Below are 19166 nucleotides of genomic sequence, written 5' to 3'. Positions count from 1 at the left end.
CGAAAAACATGTCATGTGTTTTGAAAGATTTTTTTAAAACATATTTTATGTAGGACTCTTCCGTTAAATTCATAGAAGAAGACATAATATATTTTCTAAAAAGTTTGTTCTGGAAATCCATTCAAAAAAAATTGTTTTGAAATGTATTTTCATGTATTCCGGAAATCATATTCTAAAAATAATTTCTGTAAGTTTTTAGGAATTTTATTCTGAATTTTATTTAAGAAGGGTAAAATGCTCATTTTGGAACATTTGACGGTGTGCATAAAGAAATTTTCGAGGTGCAAGAAGTAAAAGTGCAGGTGATGATAACAAACAAAAGTTCTTGAAAGTCCTATCATATTTGTGAATGATATATTTCAAGGCTCCATCAACCTTTTTCATAGTCATGAAGAACTTCTACCAACTTCTACGTCAGGCTTCAAGGTTCACGAATTTGGCCAACCAAGGATTTTTTTTTTTTTTTTTTGGGGATGATTAAGACTCAACAACCATGATTTGATTTTTTTTTTAAACAGATTTTCGTTTGAACAAACAGTTTATATGATGCAGAATCTCCACAATCCAAAAGGAAGGTCTATAGGTACTCAATTCCTTTCAATTGATCTTGGGTTTGGTGATCACTAGTATACCAATTTATTAGTGATTGGCCATAGACCAATGACGTAAAATAATGTGGTACTATAGTATTGTTGGCACAAACAAAGTTGTGGGTTGAAGGTGATGTTGATCCCTTACATGAGTAAGTCATGTTGAAAGATTTAGTGGTATTGATGGTTCGTCTTAGTAACTCAATTTAAACAAGTACAACATAGATGAAGAATCTTAGATGTGAGAATTCATTATATTAAAAGTTTTCTTGAGAGGAGTTTCAGGCAAACATGTCTCCTTATTGTGTGTGATACAATGATGGTAGAATAAGAATGTAGTGGTTGGGATGCTTCCAATTGAAGAGGATTGTACCAATATGGAAGTGACTCACTCTTGAAAGAGACATTATTGGAAACTTAAGTGTGAGTCTAAGTCTAACATTGGATAGAGATGAGAAAATTTAGCACCTTATAAGGTAGAAGACCATATTTTTATAAAGGTTTAAATCCTCATATGGTACTCATATTTGTATGAGAATCTCAAGTGGGTTCTCATATTTTGAAACTGTCTCAATTGAGTCATAATATTTGTAAAATTGAGCCAATTTTTTCCTATATGTTAAGTTGTCACAAACGAAGTTAGTTTGTGTTGAGGTGGTGCGCGCTGATGTAAAATTGTTTTATTATGTGAAACTTTTTTTAAAATTAAGAATATTTTACGTGGAAAAATTTATTCGAACCAAGAAATTTGTTTCCAGATCTAGTCAGACTCCCTTTGTTATGAGAAAAGAAAGGATAGGAATTGTATTTCTTATTCCATGAGAAGAGAGTACAATTTTACATATATATAATTGTTTGAAACAATATATAAACGGAATATAAATATAAAAATAGAATATAAATATATGAAGATAAATGCACAGATATGAACGGAAAATAAATTAAATCCAATATCCCCCCTCAAGCTGCAGCATATATATCCTTAATGCTCAGCTTGGACAACAAAGATTGAAATTTTGCTGGATGCAAAGCTTTAGTATGAATGTCTGCAAGTTGTGCTGAAGTAGGAATAGACAGGAGCTTAATTACACCAGCTTGAACTTTATCTCTTATGAGATGACAATCAATTTCAATATGCTTTGTTCTTTCATGCATGGCTGGATTTTGTGCAATTTGTATAGCAGATTGATTGTCACAAAACAGAGAAACTGGTTGTGGTAGAGGTTGTTTCAAATCATGGAGCAAATACAGAAGCCATTGAATTTCACATGTTGTGGAAGCTAAAGCTCTATATTCTGCTTCGGTTGATGATCTAGATATAGTACCTTGCTTCTTGGATTTCCAGCTAATTAATGATGCACCATAGAACACATTAAAACCAGTCACAGACCTTCTAGTGTCAGGCAAGCAGCCCAATCAGAATCACTAAAAGCCTTGAGAGCATGTTCTGTGTTGGAGGGAAAGAATAATCCTTGTCCTGGATTGTTCTTGATATATCTCAGGATTCTTATTGCTGCTGCATAGTGATCTTCCAAAGGATTGGAAAGAAATTGACTGAGAGTACTAACAGCGAAACATAAATCTGGTCTTGTGTTGGTTAGATATAGTAACCTGCCAAGAAGTCGTCTATAGGCCTGCACATCTGAATAGGGTTTCCCTTCTGTCTTGGAAAATTTTGTGTCTGGCTGTATAGGAGTAGAAACAGGTTGACACCCCAACAATCCTGCATCTTCTAGTAACTCTAGAGCATACTTCCTTTGTGACAAATTAATGCCCTGTTGAGATCTTGCAATTTCTAAGCCCAGAAAATACTTGAGTTGGCCTAAGTCTTTAATCTTGAACTTTGCATTCAATAGAGCCTTCACAGTTTGGATTTCCTGGATGTCATCACCTGCCAAAACTATATCATCTACATAAACAAGTAAGATGGTAATATGAGCAGAATCACTTTTGACAAAAAGTGAATAATCTGATTTTGATTGTGTGTAGCCCAAAGAAAGTAAAGTAGTTGTCAACTTGTAATTCCATTGTCTAGAGGCTTGTTTGAGTCCATATAAAGACTTCAACAACTTGCAAACTTGTCCTGGTTTTTCAGATTTATAACCAAGAGGAAGAGACATGTATACTTCTTCATCTAGATCCCCATGTAAAAAGGCATTAGTTACATCTAGTTGATGTAAATACCAATGTTTGGAAGCTGCTAAAGCTAGAACCAATCTTACTGTTGTGAGTTTGACAACAGGTGAAAAAGTCTCAAAGTAATCTAAACCTTGTTGTTGTGTGTAGCCTTTGGCTACAAGTCTTGCCTTGTATCGTTCAATACTCCCATCAGCATGCCTCTTTATTTTGTATACCCATTTACATCCGATAGGTTGCTTTCCATTAGGTAGATCAGTCAAAACCCAAGTTTTGGTATTTTCTAAAGCTGCAATTTCTTGATCCATGGCATTTCTCCAACAATCATGTTTGATGGCTTGGTTATAGGTTTTAGGTTCACTAACTTGGGAAAGATTAAGGACATATGATTTATGAAGAGATGATAATGCATCATATGATAGATATGAAGAGATAGGATATAAGGTACCTGTGGATGACTGAGTGGCGGAAGAAGTAGATGACATGTTGCAATGATAGTCCTGCAGATAAGATGGTGTATGTTTTGGCCTAATTGATTTCCTTTGTGGAGTAGCAGTGACAGGTTCAACAGAAACAGGCTGAGAAGAGAAAATAACAGGGTCGGAAACAATAGAAGGAGGAGATGTAAGTGGTAAAGAGGGTTGATCAGTAACTTCTGAGAAAAGAGGTGATGGAGGTGAAATAATTTTGGTGACAAAATCCAAGGAATTTTGTGTATTAATAGGTGAGTGCTTGTCACTAGTAAGAAAAGGAAATATATTTTCATAAAATACTACATTCCTTGATAGAAAAATTTCCCTAGAATTGAAATCTAACAAAAGGTAGCCTTTCACTCCTGTTTTAAAACCCAGTAAAACACATTTTCTTGCACGAGGTTGAAATTTTGTTCTATGAGTTTGAAGAGTTGAAGCATAGCAAAGTGAGCCAAAAACTCGTAAGTAAGTAATGTCAGGTTTAACATTGTGTAACAGCTGAGATGGAGAAAAATATGTCAAAACTTTGGAAGGTAAAATATTAATGAGTTGCACAACATAACGAACAGCAAAAGACCAGAAAATTATGGGCAAATGGGATTGAAACATTAAAGATCTAGCAACATTGAGAATGTGTTGATGTTTTCTCTCAACGACTCCATTTTGTTGAGGTGTTTCAACACATGATAATTGATGTTGTATCCCTTTTTGTCTATAAAAATCTGTCATTGCAAACTCATTACCATTATCTGATCTAATAGCTTTTACATCAATGCCAAATTGTGTTTTTATATAAGAAACAAAGCCAATAAGTTGTGATCTTGTATCTGATTTACTTGTCATTAATTTAATCCATGTGTATCTAGACATATCATCCACTATAGTTAAGAAATATTTGAAACCATCAACAGAAGAAGTACTATAGGGCCCCCAAATATCAACATGAATTAAATCAAAAGGAGCTTTTGAAACAGTAGTACTTAATTGAAAAGGTAATTTTCTTTGCTTAGAATAATGACAAGCATCACAATGCGTGTATTTTGTATTGGGTAAAGTGGCATACATGTTGCGTAATTTGGTATAACAAGAAAAAGAAGGATGCCCTAGTCTATAGTGCCAAATATCTATAGAGTTATGTCTTATTGTAGAACAAGCAATAGAATTCTCAAAAGTAATAGCAGCTGGTGAACCAAGGGGTGTGGGTGCAGGAACTATCATGACATACAAGCCATCTCTTTCTTCAGCTTTGCCAATCATCTGCAGGGTTGACTTGTCCTGTATTTCACAGGAAAATTCAGAAATGTTAAGTTTACAAGATAGAGATTTAGTTAACTTTGTGACCGAAATAAGATTGACAGAAAAATTAGGAATAAACAAGACATTATGTAAAGTAAGGTGTGGGCTAAGTGAAACAGTGCCAGAAAAATGAGCAAATGAAGAGTTCTTGTTGGGTAGTGATACTGTAATTGGTGAGATTCTATGATAAGAAATAAAATGAGACAAAGAATTAGATATATGATCAGTAGCACCTGTGTCTAGAATCCATTTGGAATAGATATTACCTTGAGCCTGGGAAGAAGTGGAAGCATTATGAGAGCTCACTAGATTAGTAGAATGTGGGATTGTGGGATTAGATTGAGGAAGAAGTGCCAATAAACCATGAATTTGCTCTTGAGAAAGTCCCAAAATTGCGGAATGTGACTGTATCGGAGAATTATTATAAGAAGGAACTACTGTAGAAGAATCTGTTGTAACATTGTGGACTCTTTTGGATTTGAGATCAGGTGGTAATCCATGTATTAGAAAGCAAGTATCAATGGTGTGGTTTGTCCTGCCACAGTGAGTGCATTGTCGAGGTGCACCAAACCTTCCCCCTGAGGAACGAGCCTGAGAACCTTGATAACGAGCCTGAGAACCTTGATATGAAGATCTTCCCCGGCCATAATCATTGGCAGGAGAGGGTTTACCTCTGCCATTGAAGGTAGAAAAAGAAGGTTTAGATTGAGAAACTTGTGACGCCATGACTGGAGGTTGAGAAAGAATTCCTGATTGTAATTGTCGCTCATGTTGAATTAGCATCGAAAAAATTTTGGGTAAAGAAGGCAAGGGATCCATGAGAAGGATCTGAGAGCGAACAACAGAGTAATTATCATTCAAGCCTTTAAGAAAACAAAGAACACAATCATTTTCACGATATTCCTTCATTGTCTTAGAAACAACACAACAAGAAGCAGAAGATTGGCATTCAGGAATAGGGCGAAAATTGCAAAGTTCATCCTAGAGAATCTTCATTTTAGTGTAATATGCAGTAACACTTAGATCAGACTGATGCATTGAATAAAGATCTTGATGCAATTGTGAAATTCGAACAGAATCACCTTGGGAGAAACGATCTTTGAGATCCTTCCATGCCGTAGCAGCAGAGTCAATCCAAATAATACTTGTAGCAATCTCATGAGAAACAGAATGATTGATCCAAGATAAAACTAGATTATTGCAACGCTTCCATGCTTGAACCATTGGATATGTACCAGCTGGACAAGGAATGGAACCATCAACAAAGCCAAATTTATTCTTCATTTGTAGTGCCATAGACATCGAGCGAGCCCATCCATGATAATTGTGACCTTCAAGAATCGGGGAAACAAGCACCAATGAAGGATTCTCATTAGGATGAATGTAATAGTCATGTGTTGTATCTTGCAACGATGCGAGAGTAACAGAGGGAGTAGCCATAAAAGGAGAAGAAAAAGGCAGAAAAGCCAAGAACGAAAGGTAGAAAATGAAGATCTGGACAGGAAAAGAATTGGTTGCGGAAGAACGTGATAAAAAATTAATTTTCTTCTGATACCATGTTATGAGAAAAGAAAGGATAGGAATTGTATTTCTTATTCCATGAGAAGAGAGTACAATTTTACATATATATAATTGTTTGAAACAATATATAAACGGAATATAAATATAAAAATAGAATATAAATATATGAAGATAAATGCACAGATATGAACGGAAAATAAATTAAATCCAATATCCTTCACCACCCATTCCACTTAGCTCACTCTCCTATGGACCTCGTCGTCGGTCGCCGACCGCTAGTTACGGAGCTGTCATGGCTGATCTAGACGGTGTCGGTGCTTAGTAACGGAGATGGTGGTTCCGTGATTCCACATCTTTCTCGCATGTTCGGTTGAAGTAAGCGACGAAGGCAATGGTGGAAGAGGAGGGAGGGAGGGAAGAAGTTGAAGTGGGTTTAAGAGCTTCTGTGTCTAAACCTTTGTAAAATGGTTCTTCATCTTGTTGTTGTTGACGGTGTAGAAATTGGAGAGGATGAGGTTGCTGGAAATTCATGTGAGGATCAACATGTATAGCTTTCTAATAAGCATCTGATAATGAAAATTCAACATAAAATAACAATCAGAATAAATACTAGTATCATCATGCAATCCATGTTCTCTGCAAGCTCTATGAGTTTTGGTATTTTTGTCGGCGTTTTCATGGGATCAGTATTTCTCCACTCTGATGTGTGAAATTGTTGCGTTCCAGCATCGTAACAGTTATTTCAAGAAAAATACTAACTATTCTTTAAAAAATATTTTCTTTCCCCAGTAAGCTGGTGATATATAGTAATTGATTTTTTAAAATAAATATGATTTTTCACCATATGTTGGATCATGATTCTCGGATTTGAGAAAATCTTTGGCAAAGAACAGGCAAACTATGCTCCAAGATAGTTCTTTTATAATCCAACCAATGTGAGTTATGTGTCCCATGATTGTTAGCTTTTCTATTCCAAACTCCATCAAGTTCCGAAGCTTATTAGTATTTTTTTTATTGTTATTTTTTATCACCGTTGGAATGGGGTTCAAAGTTCTCGGGTCATCAGAAACTTTTCCCCTGATTCATTTGTTTCTTTAACCGAACTGAGTCATTACATCATCTGTTTCTCTAACCCATATATCTAGCCTCAAGTGCAGAAAAAAATACAAATATTAAAACACCCAGATACCCAAGTTGTTGAAGATTGAAAACTAAATTCTCAACTAGCACAAACAATTTGAATCAATTACTAGCTTCCACAAGCAAGAGAGAAATTTCACAAGGAGATTGTCAATCTTTATATTGCATTAAGCATCAAGATCTTTGCTGGTGTTGATGCTAGTGTTGGTACTTTCCTCTTCCAACTTTTTACAACCTTTTTCTCTTTCTCTTTCTCTCAGTTCACAAATATTCACCAAACCTTCAACGAACCTTTACTCTCACATTTTCTCTCTATTTTTGAAACGTTAGTTTCCACAACACTTCATTTAATGGCCAACACTCATCGGCGCCTATGAAGATCTCTGACGAGACCACCCGCGCCCCGCGTCCATTCCCATCGACCATTGTAGTTCCCTCACCAAACTCTGATCTCCAGCCGCACCGCTGGCCATCCCGTCGGAATCCCCGAACTCCAGCTCGCCTCAAGCTAAATTATCACTCTTTCTCACAAATTACTCATTAAATTTTGAAAACAACTCTCGGCCAAACTATCCATCATTTACAATCAAAACAAAAAGTATAAGAAATCTAAATTCAACTCAAGAGACCAACAAATACTATAACTCTTATGATAAAATAGCAGAGTATGAAATTGACCTAAACATGTTATATTAACATCACAGTAACACATTCAGATCAAAAACAGCGGAAGCGAAAATGAAAGAATAATGTGCGTACCTCCTGCCATTGCAATTTTGTAAATCTAACCACAGACAGCTTTGTTTTCTAAACCTTGACTCACTCAAACTCGATGGTGTGTTTTTCTGAATAGAGGAGTAGGCTTAGTGATCAAAACTGAGAGTAACCCATTCCCTTATATAAAGTCTGGCCATCACAGGTTTCAAAATAAATGGGCTTTACGTTTAAAAATTAATAACTGCTCTATAACCTCTATGCAGTTAAAAGCATAAAAATAATGGCTTAATGGACCACTTTATGTTCCTTAAAAATAGGAACTGAAAATGCTATAATATTTATTTTATATTTAAAATAATGCTAACATTCTCCCACTTGGTCCATTTATCCAATTATTAACCACAACAAGTGACAGAATATATACGAGTCATGGCGATAGGTCCTCTGATAGTGAGTGTTATCTTCCATGTACCACAATATATATTTCTCTCAACATTAGCTCTCAACTTAATGCATAAACCATATGTTTATGCTAGATCAAAACTAAATGATATCTTCTCAAAATAAATGTGCACAAAAACATATGAGAAAAACATCAAACTGAATAAGAGTTTTATCAAAATGAAAGTACTTACAATGATTGTCACGTCATGGAACCAAGTCCCATTCGCGTTACATGATCCTTAAAATTCTTTGGTGGCATGCCTTTAGTTAAAGGATCAGCAATCATCAACTCAGTGCTAACGTGCTCAATAACCACTTTCTTTTCTTTAACACGTTCTCTTATGGCCAGATATTTAATGTCGATGTGCTTACTTCGACTTCCACTTTTATTATTCTTAGCCATGAAAACAGCAGCAGAGTTATCACAGTACAACTTCAGTGGCCTAGCAATTGAGTCCACAACTCTAAGCCCAGATATAAAACTCTTCAACCATACACCATGTGAAGAAGCCTCAAAACAAGAAACGAATTCAGCTTCCATAGTAGAAGTAGCAGTCAAGGTCTGCTTTTTGCTACTCCAAGATACTGCTCCATCAGCTAACATAAAAATGTAACCAGACGTTGATTTTCGTGAATCAACGCAGCCAGCATAGTCTGAATCGGAGTAGCCAATCACTTCTAAATTAGCAGTTCGTCTATACATGAGCATGAAATCTTTTGTTCCTTGAAGATATCTCATTACTTTCTTTGCAGCTTTCCAGTGGTCAACACCTGGATTACTCTGATATCTTCCTAAAACTCCAACTGCAAATGCAATGTCAGGTCTAGTGCAAACTTGAGCATACATAAGACTTCCGACAGCTGAAGCATATGGAATATTTTTCATCTGTTCCCGCTCAAGATCATTTTTCGGACATTGACTTAATTCAAGTTTGTCACCCTTTACAATGGGAGCTACACTTGGTGAACAATTCTTCATATTAAACCTCTCTAAAACTTTGTTGATATAGGTCTCTTGAGACAAACCCAAAATGCCTCGAGATCTTTCCCTATGAATCTTAATGCCGATGACATAAGACGCCTCTCCCATATCCTTCATGTCAAAGTTATTTGAGAGAAATTGTTTCACTTCATATAGCATACCCTTGTCGTTGGTTGCAAGCAAAATGTCATCCACATATAAAACAAGGAAACAAATCTTACTCCCACTGACCTTTTGGTATATACATTGATCCATGATGTTTTCTTCAAAACCGAATGAAGTGATAACATCATGAAATTTTAAATACCATTGGCGGGAGGCTTGTTTTAATCCATAGATGGATTTATTAAGCTTACATACCAAGTGTTCACTGTCTTTAGAAAAGAATCCTTCAGGTTGTTTCATGTAAACCTCTTCCTCTAGATCACCATTAAGGAATGCTGTTTTCACATCCATTTGATGTAACTCAAAATCAAAATGAGCTACTAATGCCATAATTACTCGGAAGGAATCTTTCTTAGATACAGGAGAAAATGTCTCTGTGTAATCAATTCCTTCTCTCTGAGTGAATCCTTTGGCAACAAGTCTTGCCTTATGTCTCTCAATGTTTCCTTTTGAGTCCTTTTTGGTTTTGAAAACCCATCTACATCCAATGGATTTTACACCATCAGGCAACTGAACGAGATCCCAGACTTTGTTGGATGCCATAGAATCCATCTCGTCTTTCATGGCATCATACCATAGGTTTGATTCTTTAGAACTCATGGCTTGTGAAAACGTTTCAGGATCATTTTCGGCTCCAATGTTGTAATCCGATTCTTGTAAATACACTTCATAATCACTAGAAACTGCTGGTCTTCTGATTCTAGTAGATCTTCTTAATGTTGTGTCAATATCTTGATGAGAAGCTTGTTGTTCAACTGGTTGTTCAACATTTACTTGTTGCTCCTCGTTAACAACTTGATCTATATTATCATTTTCAGCAATTTGTGGAACATCAATTATTGGTTGTTCAATACGCTTTTGAACTGAAGGAGCGTGAATGACTACCAATCTTTCATTTGATTGAGAGGTTTGAGCTTCATAGTGATCTTTTTCAAGATCAACGTCTTGATTTAAATCACTCCCACTAATCAAGTCATTTTCAAGAAACTTTGCATTTCTTGATTCCACAATCCTAGTGTTATGGTTTGGACAATAGAATCTATACCCTTTGGACTTTTCAGCATATCCAATGAAATACCCACTAATAGTCCTTGGGTCTAGTTTCTTCTCTTGTGGATTATAAATTCTTACTTCAGACGGACATCCCCAAACGCGTACATGTCGCAAACTAGGTTTCCAACCTTTGAATAACTCAAAAGGTGTTTTTAAAACAGCCTTAGTTGGGACCCGATTTACTATATACACAGCCGTCTTAAGTGCTTCAGTCCACAAGAACTGAGGAAGTTTTGAATTACTTCTCATACTTCTCACCATATCCATCAAGGTTCGATTTCTTCTTTCTGCTACACCATTCTGATCTGGAGAGCCAGGCATGGTATATTGGGCAACAATCCCATGTTCTTGAAGAAATCTAGCAAACGGACCAGGTGCTTGTCCATTCTCCGTGTATCTACCGTAGTACTCTCCACCTCTATCTGATCTCACAATCTTAATTTTCTTTCCGCATTGCAATTCTACTTCAACCTTAAAAACTTTAAAGGCATCTAAGGCTTCATCCTTAGAACGAAGTAAATACAGATACATGTATCGTGAGTAATCATCTATAAAGGTGATAAAGTATTTCGGACTACTTGCATCCATATCCGGACAACAAATATCTGTATGAATAATTTCTAGTAAATTTGAACTCCTCTTAGCACCTCTTTTGGACTTGTTAGTTTGCTTACCCTTAATGCAATCCACGCAAGTCTCAAAATCAGTAAAATCCAAAGTACTAAGTACTCCTTCATTTACTAATCGCTTAATTCTCTCAATGGAGATATGTCCCAATCTTCGGTGCCATAAAACAGAAGAATCCTCATTCATAACACATCTTTTTAACCCAGCGGAAACATGCATAGAACTATAAGCAGCGTTGTTTTGCAATTTAATAAAGTAAAGACCATCGCATAATTCCCCAAAGCCAATAACCTTGGATTTATTCAATAAAGTAAAACCAGAATCCATAAAATTAAATGAAAAACCCAAAGGTGCAAGTTGTGAAATAGAAATCAAGTTCTTGCTAAAACTAGGAACATAAAAGGTCTTTTCTAAACATAAAACAAAACCACTGCTTAAAACTAAATTGCACGTCCCAATGGCTTCAACATGTGAACTCATCTTGCTTCCTGAATAGATGCATTGTTCACTTCCCATCGGTTTCCTTAGGTTTTCCATACCCTGCAAGGTATTAGAAACATGGATTGTAGAACCAGAATCAATCCACCATGTGTTATGATTAAAACTAGTCAAATTAGATTCATAACAGACAAAAGCAAATGGAGATTTATCAGATGTCGTAAACTGCTCATCAATAGCCTTCAGTAAATCCTTGACATTCTCATACTGATCAACCGAACCCCGGATTCCAGCGGAAATATTGGTTTTTATGAACGTTACGGAGAGACGATTTGACCTCTCCCATTTTTCATAAAGTTCAATGGCATCTGAATTGCTAGTCTCAGTAATACCCGGTGGTTCAGGTTTTCTAATAGCATAATCTATGTCCATCCAGCCTAAATGAAGAAGAATTCTCTCCTTCCAAATCTTATAATTATCTCCTTTCAATTCGGGAATACCACACTTGATATCAGAAATATTCACAGATTGAGAAACTGCAAATTCAAAATTTTCATGTTCATTATCAAAATTTGAGACTAAAATAAATATCATGTTTTACCAATGTAAAACATGTCTTTACCAATAAGTCTATTAACATAAAACTTGCCTGTGGGCTAAAGTCTTACTCAATTAGACTCATTTAACCTTATGATAAAACTATTAAATTATATCACATTCCTAATTCCTGTGGGAAATTTAAGAATTATAATAAATATTTTATCCTAATTAATCATACAAATGTAAGGAAAATCCTGTGGGTATATTTCATCACATTATATATAATTATTTACAACTAATGTTTCTCATGTAGCAAAACTTTATATACAATTTTAATTTATTAAAGATGCTGTGGCTACTCTTTAATTTATTAAAATTATATTGCTACTAAAACATTAATAATATATAAATATTTACATAAAATTCATAATATGTAAATATAGTAATAATAATGTATATTTTATTTGCACGTATAACAACAAATATATACATACAAATAATATCTATAAAATATACATAATTATCAACCCAAAAACATTTAAACACACACACATATATATATATAAAACATGATATGCTTACGTATCATAAACACGTATTATTATAAAACGTGTTTTATATTATATGCTAAATAAAAATAATAATAATAATTATATCATTATTTGAATATAAAAGCACCAATGCATCCATTAACAATATTTAATGTTGCGTGAAAAGAGAATAAAGCTGCAATGCAAATAAAGCTGCTAGAGGTCATTAAAATGACCAAAATTAGGAACAGCTTAGTTCTCATGTGCGTGGCAGAGGCTTAATTCTCATGTGCATGACAGAGCAACACGCAAAAACGAGTGAAAATAAAATAGGGGTTCAAGGACAAAGCTGTAGTTACGACGCGCATAAACCCTTTCTCTATCTTTAAAGACCCAATTCTTCACCACGAAAAAAAACAACAGACCCTTCTTCATTCCCTTCATCAAGCAACAACACAGTTCAAGAATGGCTAAAGCCGAACGAATCCAAACAGGGACGAGTCGCTGCAGAAATTGGTGAAGAAACACAGGCACAGAAAATAGTCGCTCATCTACAGGTTAATCCCAGGACGTTATGGGAAATCCTACAAACTCCGATGAACAATCAGATATCGCCGCAGGTCAAGCACCATATTGTCACGCCGGGAAAGACGACTCCAAGGTGAAGAAGAAAAAATTTAAACGAAACGGTTCATCGTCAACCCGGAATCTTAATGACGATTTGGGTAATTTTATTCGCTTTTTAATAAAAGCTCCGTTTAAGATTACAAGAAAAATTGTAATCAGGTTTAACGTTAATTTGGAAAATATTATTTGGATCAAAAGAATCAAAATAATAAAACCCATAAATCTAAAATCCAAATCAACGAAAAACATGCAAGGCAGAGGAATAAACATGCTCTGATACCAAATGATAAAATAGCAGAGTATGAAATTGACCTAAACATGTTATATTAACATCACAGTAACACATTCAGATCAAAAACAGCGGAAGCGAAAATGAAAGAATAATGTGCGTACCTCCTGCCATTGCAATTTTGTAAATCTAACCACAGACAGCTTTGTTTTCTAAACCTTGACTCACTCAAACTCGATGGTGTGTTTTTCTGAATAGAGGAGTAGGCTTAGTGATCAAAACTGAGAGTAACCCATTCCCTTATATAAAGTCTGGCCATCACAGGTTTCAAAATAAATGGGCTTTACGTTTAAAAATTAATAACTGCTCTATAACCTCTATGCAGTTAAAAGCATAAAAATAATGGCTTAATGGACCACTTTATGTTCCTTAAAAATAGGAACTGAAAATGCTATAATATTTATTTTATATTTAAAATAATGCTAACATCTTACACCAAACTAAGAAAATTTAAAAACATTTTAAAAAACACAAATCAAAAAATAAACTACTCCAAATAAGAAAGAAAGAGACATCAAAACTAGGAATCAAGTTGAGGAGAAAAATACTTTCGAAGCCTATAAAGGATTAAAAAAGGAATCTATAACTATTAACTATAACAAATAATTTGTAAAACAAAGCAAATAAGTTATTCAATCAAAAAAACCAAGTTATAAAGAATATTTAGATTGTTAGAACTAATTTGAACATCCAATAGATAACTCGATTAAAAAGAAATATAAATCATGCATAATTAATATTTAAAATATTTTTATTACACTTGAGATAAATGAAAGCTAATTAAACATCCGTCCACTCGTATTGTAATTTGTGTTTTAAATTTCTCAATATAAATGTTAACACTCAACTTTCTATCCGTGCAATATCATAATTCATTCTCAAATCTGATTTTTTTTTAATAATTTATCTCAAATAGAATTAAAAAAAAATTGGAAAGTGAAAAAAAAAATATTCAAATCAAAGCTAGATTATAACAATTTTTTATCTAAAAAAAGTTATATTTAACTAAAAATTTGAAACAGTGAGTTGTAGAAAGTTGTGATTGAACCCACCACTTGCATGAAAGCGAACTCCAGCAAACAAGAACAACTGACCAACACAAGCTATTTTACTATCACGAAAGTTGTAGTTGCTTCCAATTGAATTACTTTTCTTCTTTAATTGCAACCCAACAGATTTTCCTTTCACATGGGTTGACAAGAATTGTTCACTTCATGATTGAACTCTCGAATGATTCTCACTTTGATATTTCTTGAATTCTCAATCACAATCGCTTCACCGATCAAATATTTGATCAAATGTCTCAATAACATGAATCTAGTTTATCGCAACTTTTGCCAAACTCAGAAAATAAAAAATGGAATTGAGGTATTTCTTTTAGCCCCTTCACCCCTTTCTTCCTATGGCTATGGCTATAGATGTCTAAGAAAAGCCCAATTTATTCCTAAGTTAAGAATATTCTAAATTATAATCTGAAATTAAATTAGTATATCTTCTAACAAGTGTTGACAATTATTTTAGCAATATCTTTTAATTAGAGAATTATATTCTTTAACAAATTAAAAAATATTTGTAGTTTATAACATTCTAATTGCATAATTTTTTACTTAAAATTATTACATAAATTTTTCAATTAAAAATTATTATATACTATTTTTGAAATTTATTTATAAAATTATATATTTTCTTAAAATTGTATTTTTTTTAATATAATAAAATTTTGGATACACGAATTTACGTGTTTTTCCTAGTCAACCATAAAAAGGATTGGGGCTAACACGAGAGTTATGAAATTAAACTTAAAATAAAATCACTGGATTAAATGAAGCATTTGCGGGCAGTATTCTAAGAAAGCGCATCTATCGAAAGAGGGTGAAAGAAAACCACATAATTTGTGAGACTTTGACCTAAGATAAATGAAAATGTTAGGGTAATTCCCACTTTCAGCACTATATATCGTGGCTCTTCCCACAAACGCGTTTGGCAAACGACGTGTGACTGACGACGAAGGACCTCAAACGCCATTGCGTTTTTCGTCGGTGATGCGTTCCTAAACTTCACCACTAAGCAACAAAACAAAGCATAAATATAAATACAAACACGTTCTCTCTTTCTTCTCACATTTTCTCTCTCTATTAAAACCGGTTCCCTCTCTTTCTCTCTCTAAACACATGGCTACCTCCGCGCCTCCCGTCCTCCCAATCTCCAACTCCCAACCCGCCGCCGCAGGAGGTCCCGGCGCGGTGTTGACGGATGCTCCTGCCAACAACCCTGCCTTCCGCGCCTTCATCAATCACCTATCCACCTCCCTTCGCCACGGCCTCGACCAGCGGCGCCCTTGGGCGGAGCTCGCGGACCGCTCCGCCTTCTCCAAACCGGAATCGTTCTCTGAAGCCACACTCCGAGTTCGCAAGAACTTCTCATACTTCCGTGTAAACTACTACGCTGTCGTTTCGCTGATCCTTGCGATCTCGCTCCTCACCAATCCCTTCTCCCTTGTCCTCCTCGCCGGCCTCCTCGCCTCCTGGACCTTCCTTTACCTCTTCCGCCCCTCCGACCAGCCTCTCGTCATCCTTGGCCGAACGTTCTCCGATTTCGAAACGCTAGCTATCCTCTCCGGGCTCACCGTCTTCGTCGTGTTCCTCACCAGCGTGGGCTCCGTCCTCGTCTCCGCTCTCATGCTCGGCGTCGCCGCCGTTTGCCTCCACGGTGCTTTCCGCGTGCCTGAGGATCTGTTCCTCGACGAGCAGGACGCCTCTCAGACAACCGGATTCCTCTCCTTCCTCCGCGGCCCCGCCGCTGTCGCCACTGCCGTTCCAGCCGTGTCTGCGCGAGTTTGAGTGAGGAATCCTTAGATCTGAAACTCCCGATCCGTTGAATTTTGGTGCCTCGAAACGACAAGAATGTGGAAATATAGTGTCTCTCTTACCTGAATCCTCAGATCTGATACCCTCTCCCGATCCGTCGATTTTTGGTGCCTCTTAGCGGAATGAACGTGGAAATGTAGTTTCTTTTCTTTTCTTTTCTTTTATTTTAAATTCCTTTATCCATATGAACAAAATTTATTATACATAGGGTGAATAATAAGAATTATCACGGTATATGTATGGATCTTTGTTGTGTTTTCCTTTTTTACATACGTGATTTGTTGATCGATCAAGATCTGTCAATTTTATCAATTTCATTGTGATTTGTTTGATTTCTTGAAATTTGTGATCAACAACGTTAAAGGTATGATCAATAACCGTACTTTGTATTGGTATAGCAACTATGTTGTAAGATTTCAGTGGCTCTGGTGATTGTTTGAATTTGAAGATCTGGTTGATGGATCTGTGATTTTTCTCAGTTTTATTCTTGCATCATTAAGCTTCTCAAGAATTATATTGTACTCCGGTGATTACTTTTTTCATTTTCACTCGCAATGAATTAACTTGCCTTTTTTTTTTATTCCATTGAAATTGACATTGGTGATGTAATGCTGCCTAGATATCATCGTATATTGTGCGAGATAGAATTCGTGTCAGGTATAATCTGTAAATTCTGCATTTGCGTGATTCACGAGCTGTTTGAAATTTCTTACAGTGTTTGCATGAGGACTTGGATTGTTTTTCAGAATTATGTTGTTCCATTAATGTGGTTCCAGTGATGAAATATTTCAGTGTTTATGATATATTTTGCCAACAACCTCATGATCTGTATACTTCAATGTTCAATTGCGGTGGATCTGTTGATTTTTCTCTTTCAACCTTTTGACATTGTATTATTTCATCATAGCACTCTTTGCTTAGATCGTATAACTGGTGTGACATAGAGTTAGATATAGAGTTAAACATGATGTTTTCAAGTTCTGTTTTTCCTCTAATAGTTCAGTTCATGTGATTATGTATACGTTCATTACTTTTTGTTAAAAGATTTGTGGTTTTTCACTTTTAGGTGGAAGTGGGATGGGGCTTTATATGTGAGTTCATTATCTATGGTATTCAGGTTACATTACATATGGTATTCAGATTACATTATCTATGGTATTCAGGTTACATTATCTATGGTATTCAGGTTACATTGTTCTATTTGTGTTGTTCTGGTGATCATATTTTTCAATTTTTATAAAATATTTCTCATTTAAACCTCAAAAACACATTAACTAGATCTCATTATTTCTGTCGTATGAAAAAAATATTGGTTTATGCACGAGCAAGGTTGGATTTGTGTAATAATACGGATTTTTGAGCTTCAATGTTAAATTCGATTGCAGAGTTTTATGTCTTCAGTTATATGTTAAATAATTATTGAAACGGGCTAAATAACTGCTCGGATAGTGAGTGATGTTCACAATGGTAATTATTGAAACGAGTTAAATAATGGATCGTTAAAATTTAAATAAGTGCTTTTTATAAATCTTTTTAAAATAATCACTTACTTTAGAATCAGTTAGAACTATTTTTATCATTATGGATAGAATTAGAGAAAAAGAAAAGATTGGTAACTTTTTAAAGGAAAAAAAAGATTGCCAATAAATATCCTTTTTAATATTGAGGTCCTTAAATAGTTCAAAGATAAAATCGACACAATCCGGCATTTTTTGTACATTTTTTGTATATTCTATTATTGTAGAACATGACTCATGCTCTGTTAACTCGACAAACTCTTCATCACAAATGCTAAAACAGGAAATGAAATCTTCGACTGATGGAGTGGAAAAGAAGTCAAAAGCATAGCTAACAACTTTCTCATGAACCCAGAAGTACTCAGGGTTAGTGATGGAGAAATTTAGCCCTTCACCCCTACTTAGGAGGCTCTTCAGACATTGAAATTTCCCTCAATTTCACATTTTCCTTTAAAGGAGGGAGGAGAGAGAGGAGAGGAAGGTTCGTTTGAGGAACCTGATCTAAGGATGAAGTCGGTGTGATTGATGAATTATCATCCCAATAGTAATAACCTTTGGATCAATTACAAGCTGTTGCATAACAGGAAATTCAAAGATGGAATAAGAAGACATAGGAACGTACCTAGAAGGAAACATATGAAGAAGCGAACTTGAAAGATGACAACGAAAGGAATGAGAACATAGACGTGCAAAAACTAGAATATGCAAGGAAGAATGAAATAGGAATCCAAAATGAGAAATATAAAGGGAAGGAGGATGAAGAGTTTGGGTAGGAGAGACGTTTCGCAAATGGCGGCAAGGAACGTTTAGGCTTTTCGTCTTTTGTAAATTTGAAACTTCCAATAAAAAATAGCCATGTGTGACTAGAGGTGAAAAGCTCTTTCGGGACATAACCCTAGGAAATAATCATGATTCATAAAAAATCCCTCAGTTTAATACATTAAAAGGGCTCAAATTATGAACAAATTAAATACAACATTAGGTATCTAACACTAATCTTGTGCTCAATGGCCAATAATGTGTGGAAATATGTAGTTGATCTTCTGCTTGGAAAAATAGCCAATGTGTCAAAAATATATAATTGATCTCGTGTTATAAAAATAACTAGCAATGTCAAAAAATAATGAGTTAATCTTATGTCAAATATATTTAAAACACTAAATACAATTTAACATTAGGCTAAGAGTAGCATAAACTCGTTCATTTAATAATTT

The 19166-nt window shown here is 35.1% G+C and overlaps 1 protein-coding gene and 1 pseudogene across 1 annotated transcript; one reads left to right on the top strand and one right to left on the bottom strand.

The window, feature by feature from the left end:
• Positions 1 to 4914: 4914 nt before the first annotated feature.
• On the bottom strand, positions 4915 to 5957 carry LOC124839860 (uncharacterized). The gene is made up of 2 exons (XM_088101630.1): positions 5578 to 5957; positions 4915 to 5168 (listed from the first exon to the last, which is right to left on the bottom strand). Exons 1-2 carry the CDS (start codon positions 5933 to 5935, stop codon positions 4999 to 5001), a joined length of 528 nt encoding a protein of 175 aa, XP_087957756.1. The 5' UTR covers positions 5936 to 5957; the 3' UTR covers positions 4915 to 4998.
• A 9601-nt stretch (positions 5958 to 15558) lies between these two features.
• LOC148190889 (PRA1 family protein B4 pseudogene) lies at positions 15559 to 16669 on the top strand (annotated as a pseudogene).
• Positions 16670 to 19166: the final 2497 nt, after the last annotated feature.

Source organism: Vigna umbellata, chromosome 11 (genome assembly GCF_029865625.1).
Source record: "Vigna umbellata cultivar VRB3 chromosome 11, Vumbellata_1.0, whole genome shotgun sequence".
Taxonomy (NCBI): domain Eukaryota; kingdom Viridiplantae; phylum Streptophyta; class Magnoliopsida; order Fabales; family Fabaceae; genus Vigna; species Vigna umbellata.
The sequence above is the reverse complement of the archived record's forward strand: the minus strand, read 5'-3'. Positions and strand labels throughout refer to the sequence as shown.

Excerpts from the sequence above, each read along its gene's own strand:
- LOC124839860 (XM_088101630.1), bottom strand. The coding sequence starts at position 5,935 with ATGGCTACTCCCTCTGTTACTCTCGCATCGTTGCAAGATACAACACAT. Across the intron at positions 5,169-5,577 it reads CAAAGATCGTTTCTCCCAAG|AGGTAAACCCTCTCCTGCCA; the intron begins GTGATTCTGTTC and ends CTTCAATGGCAG.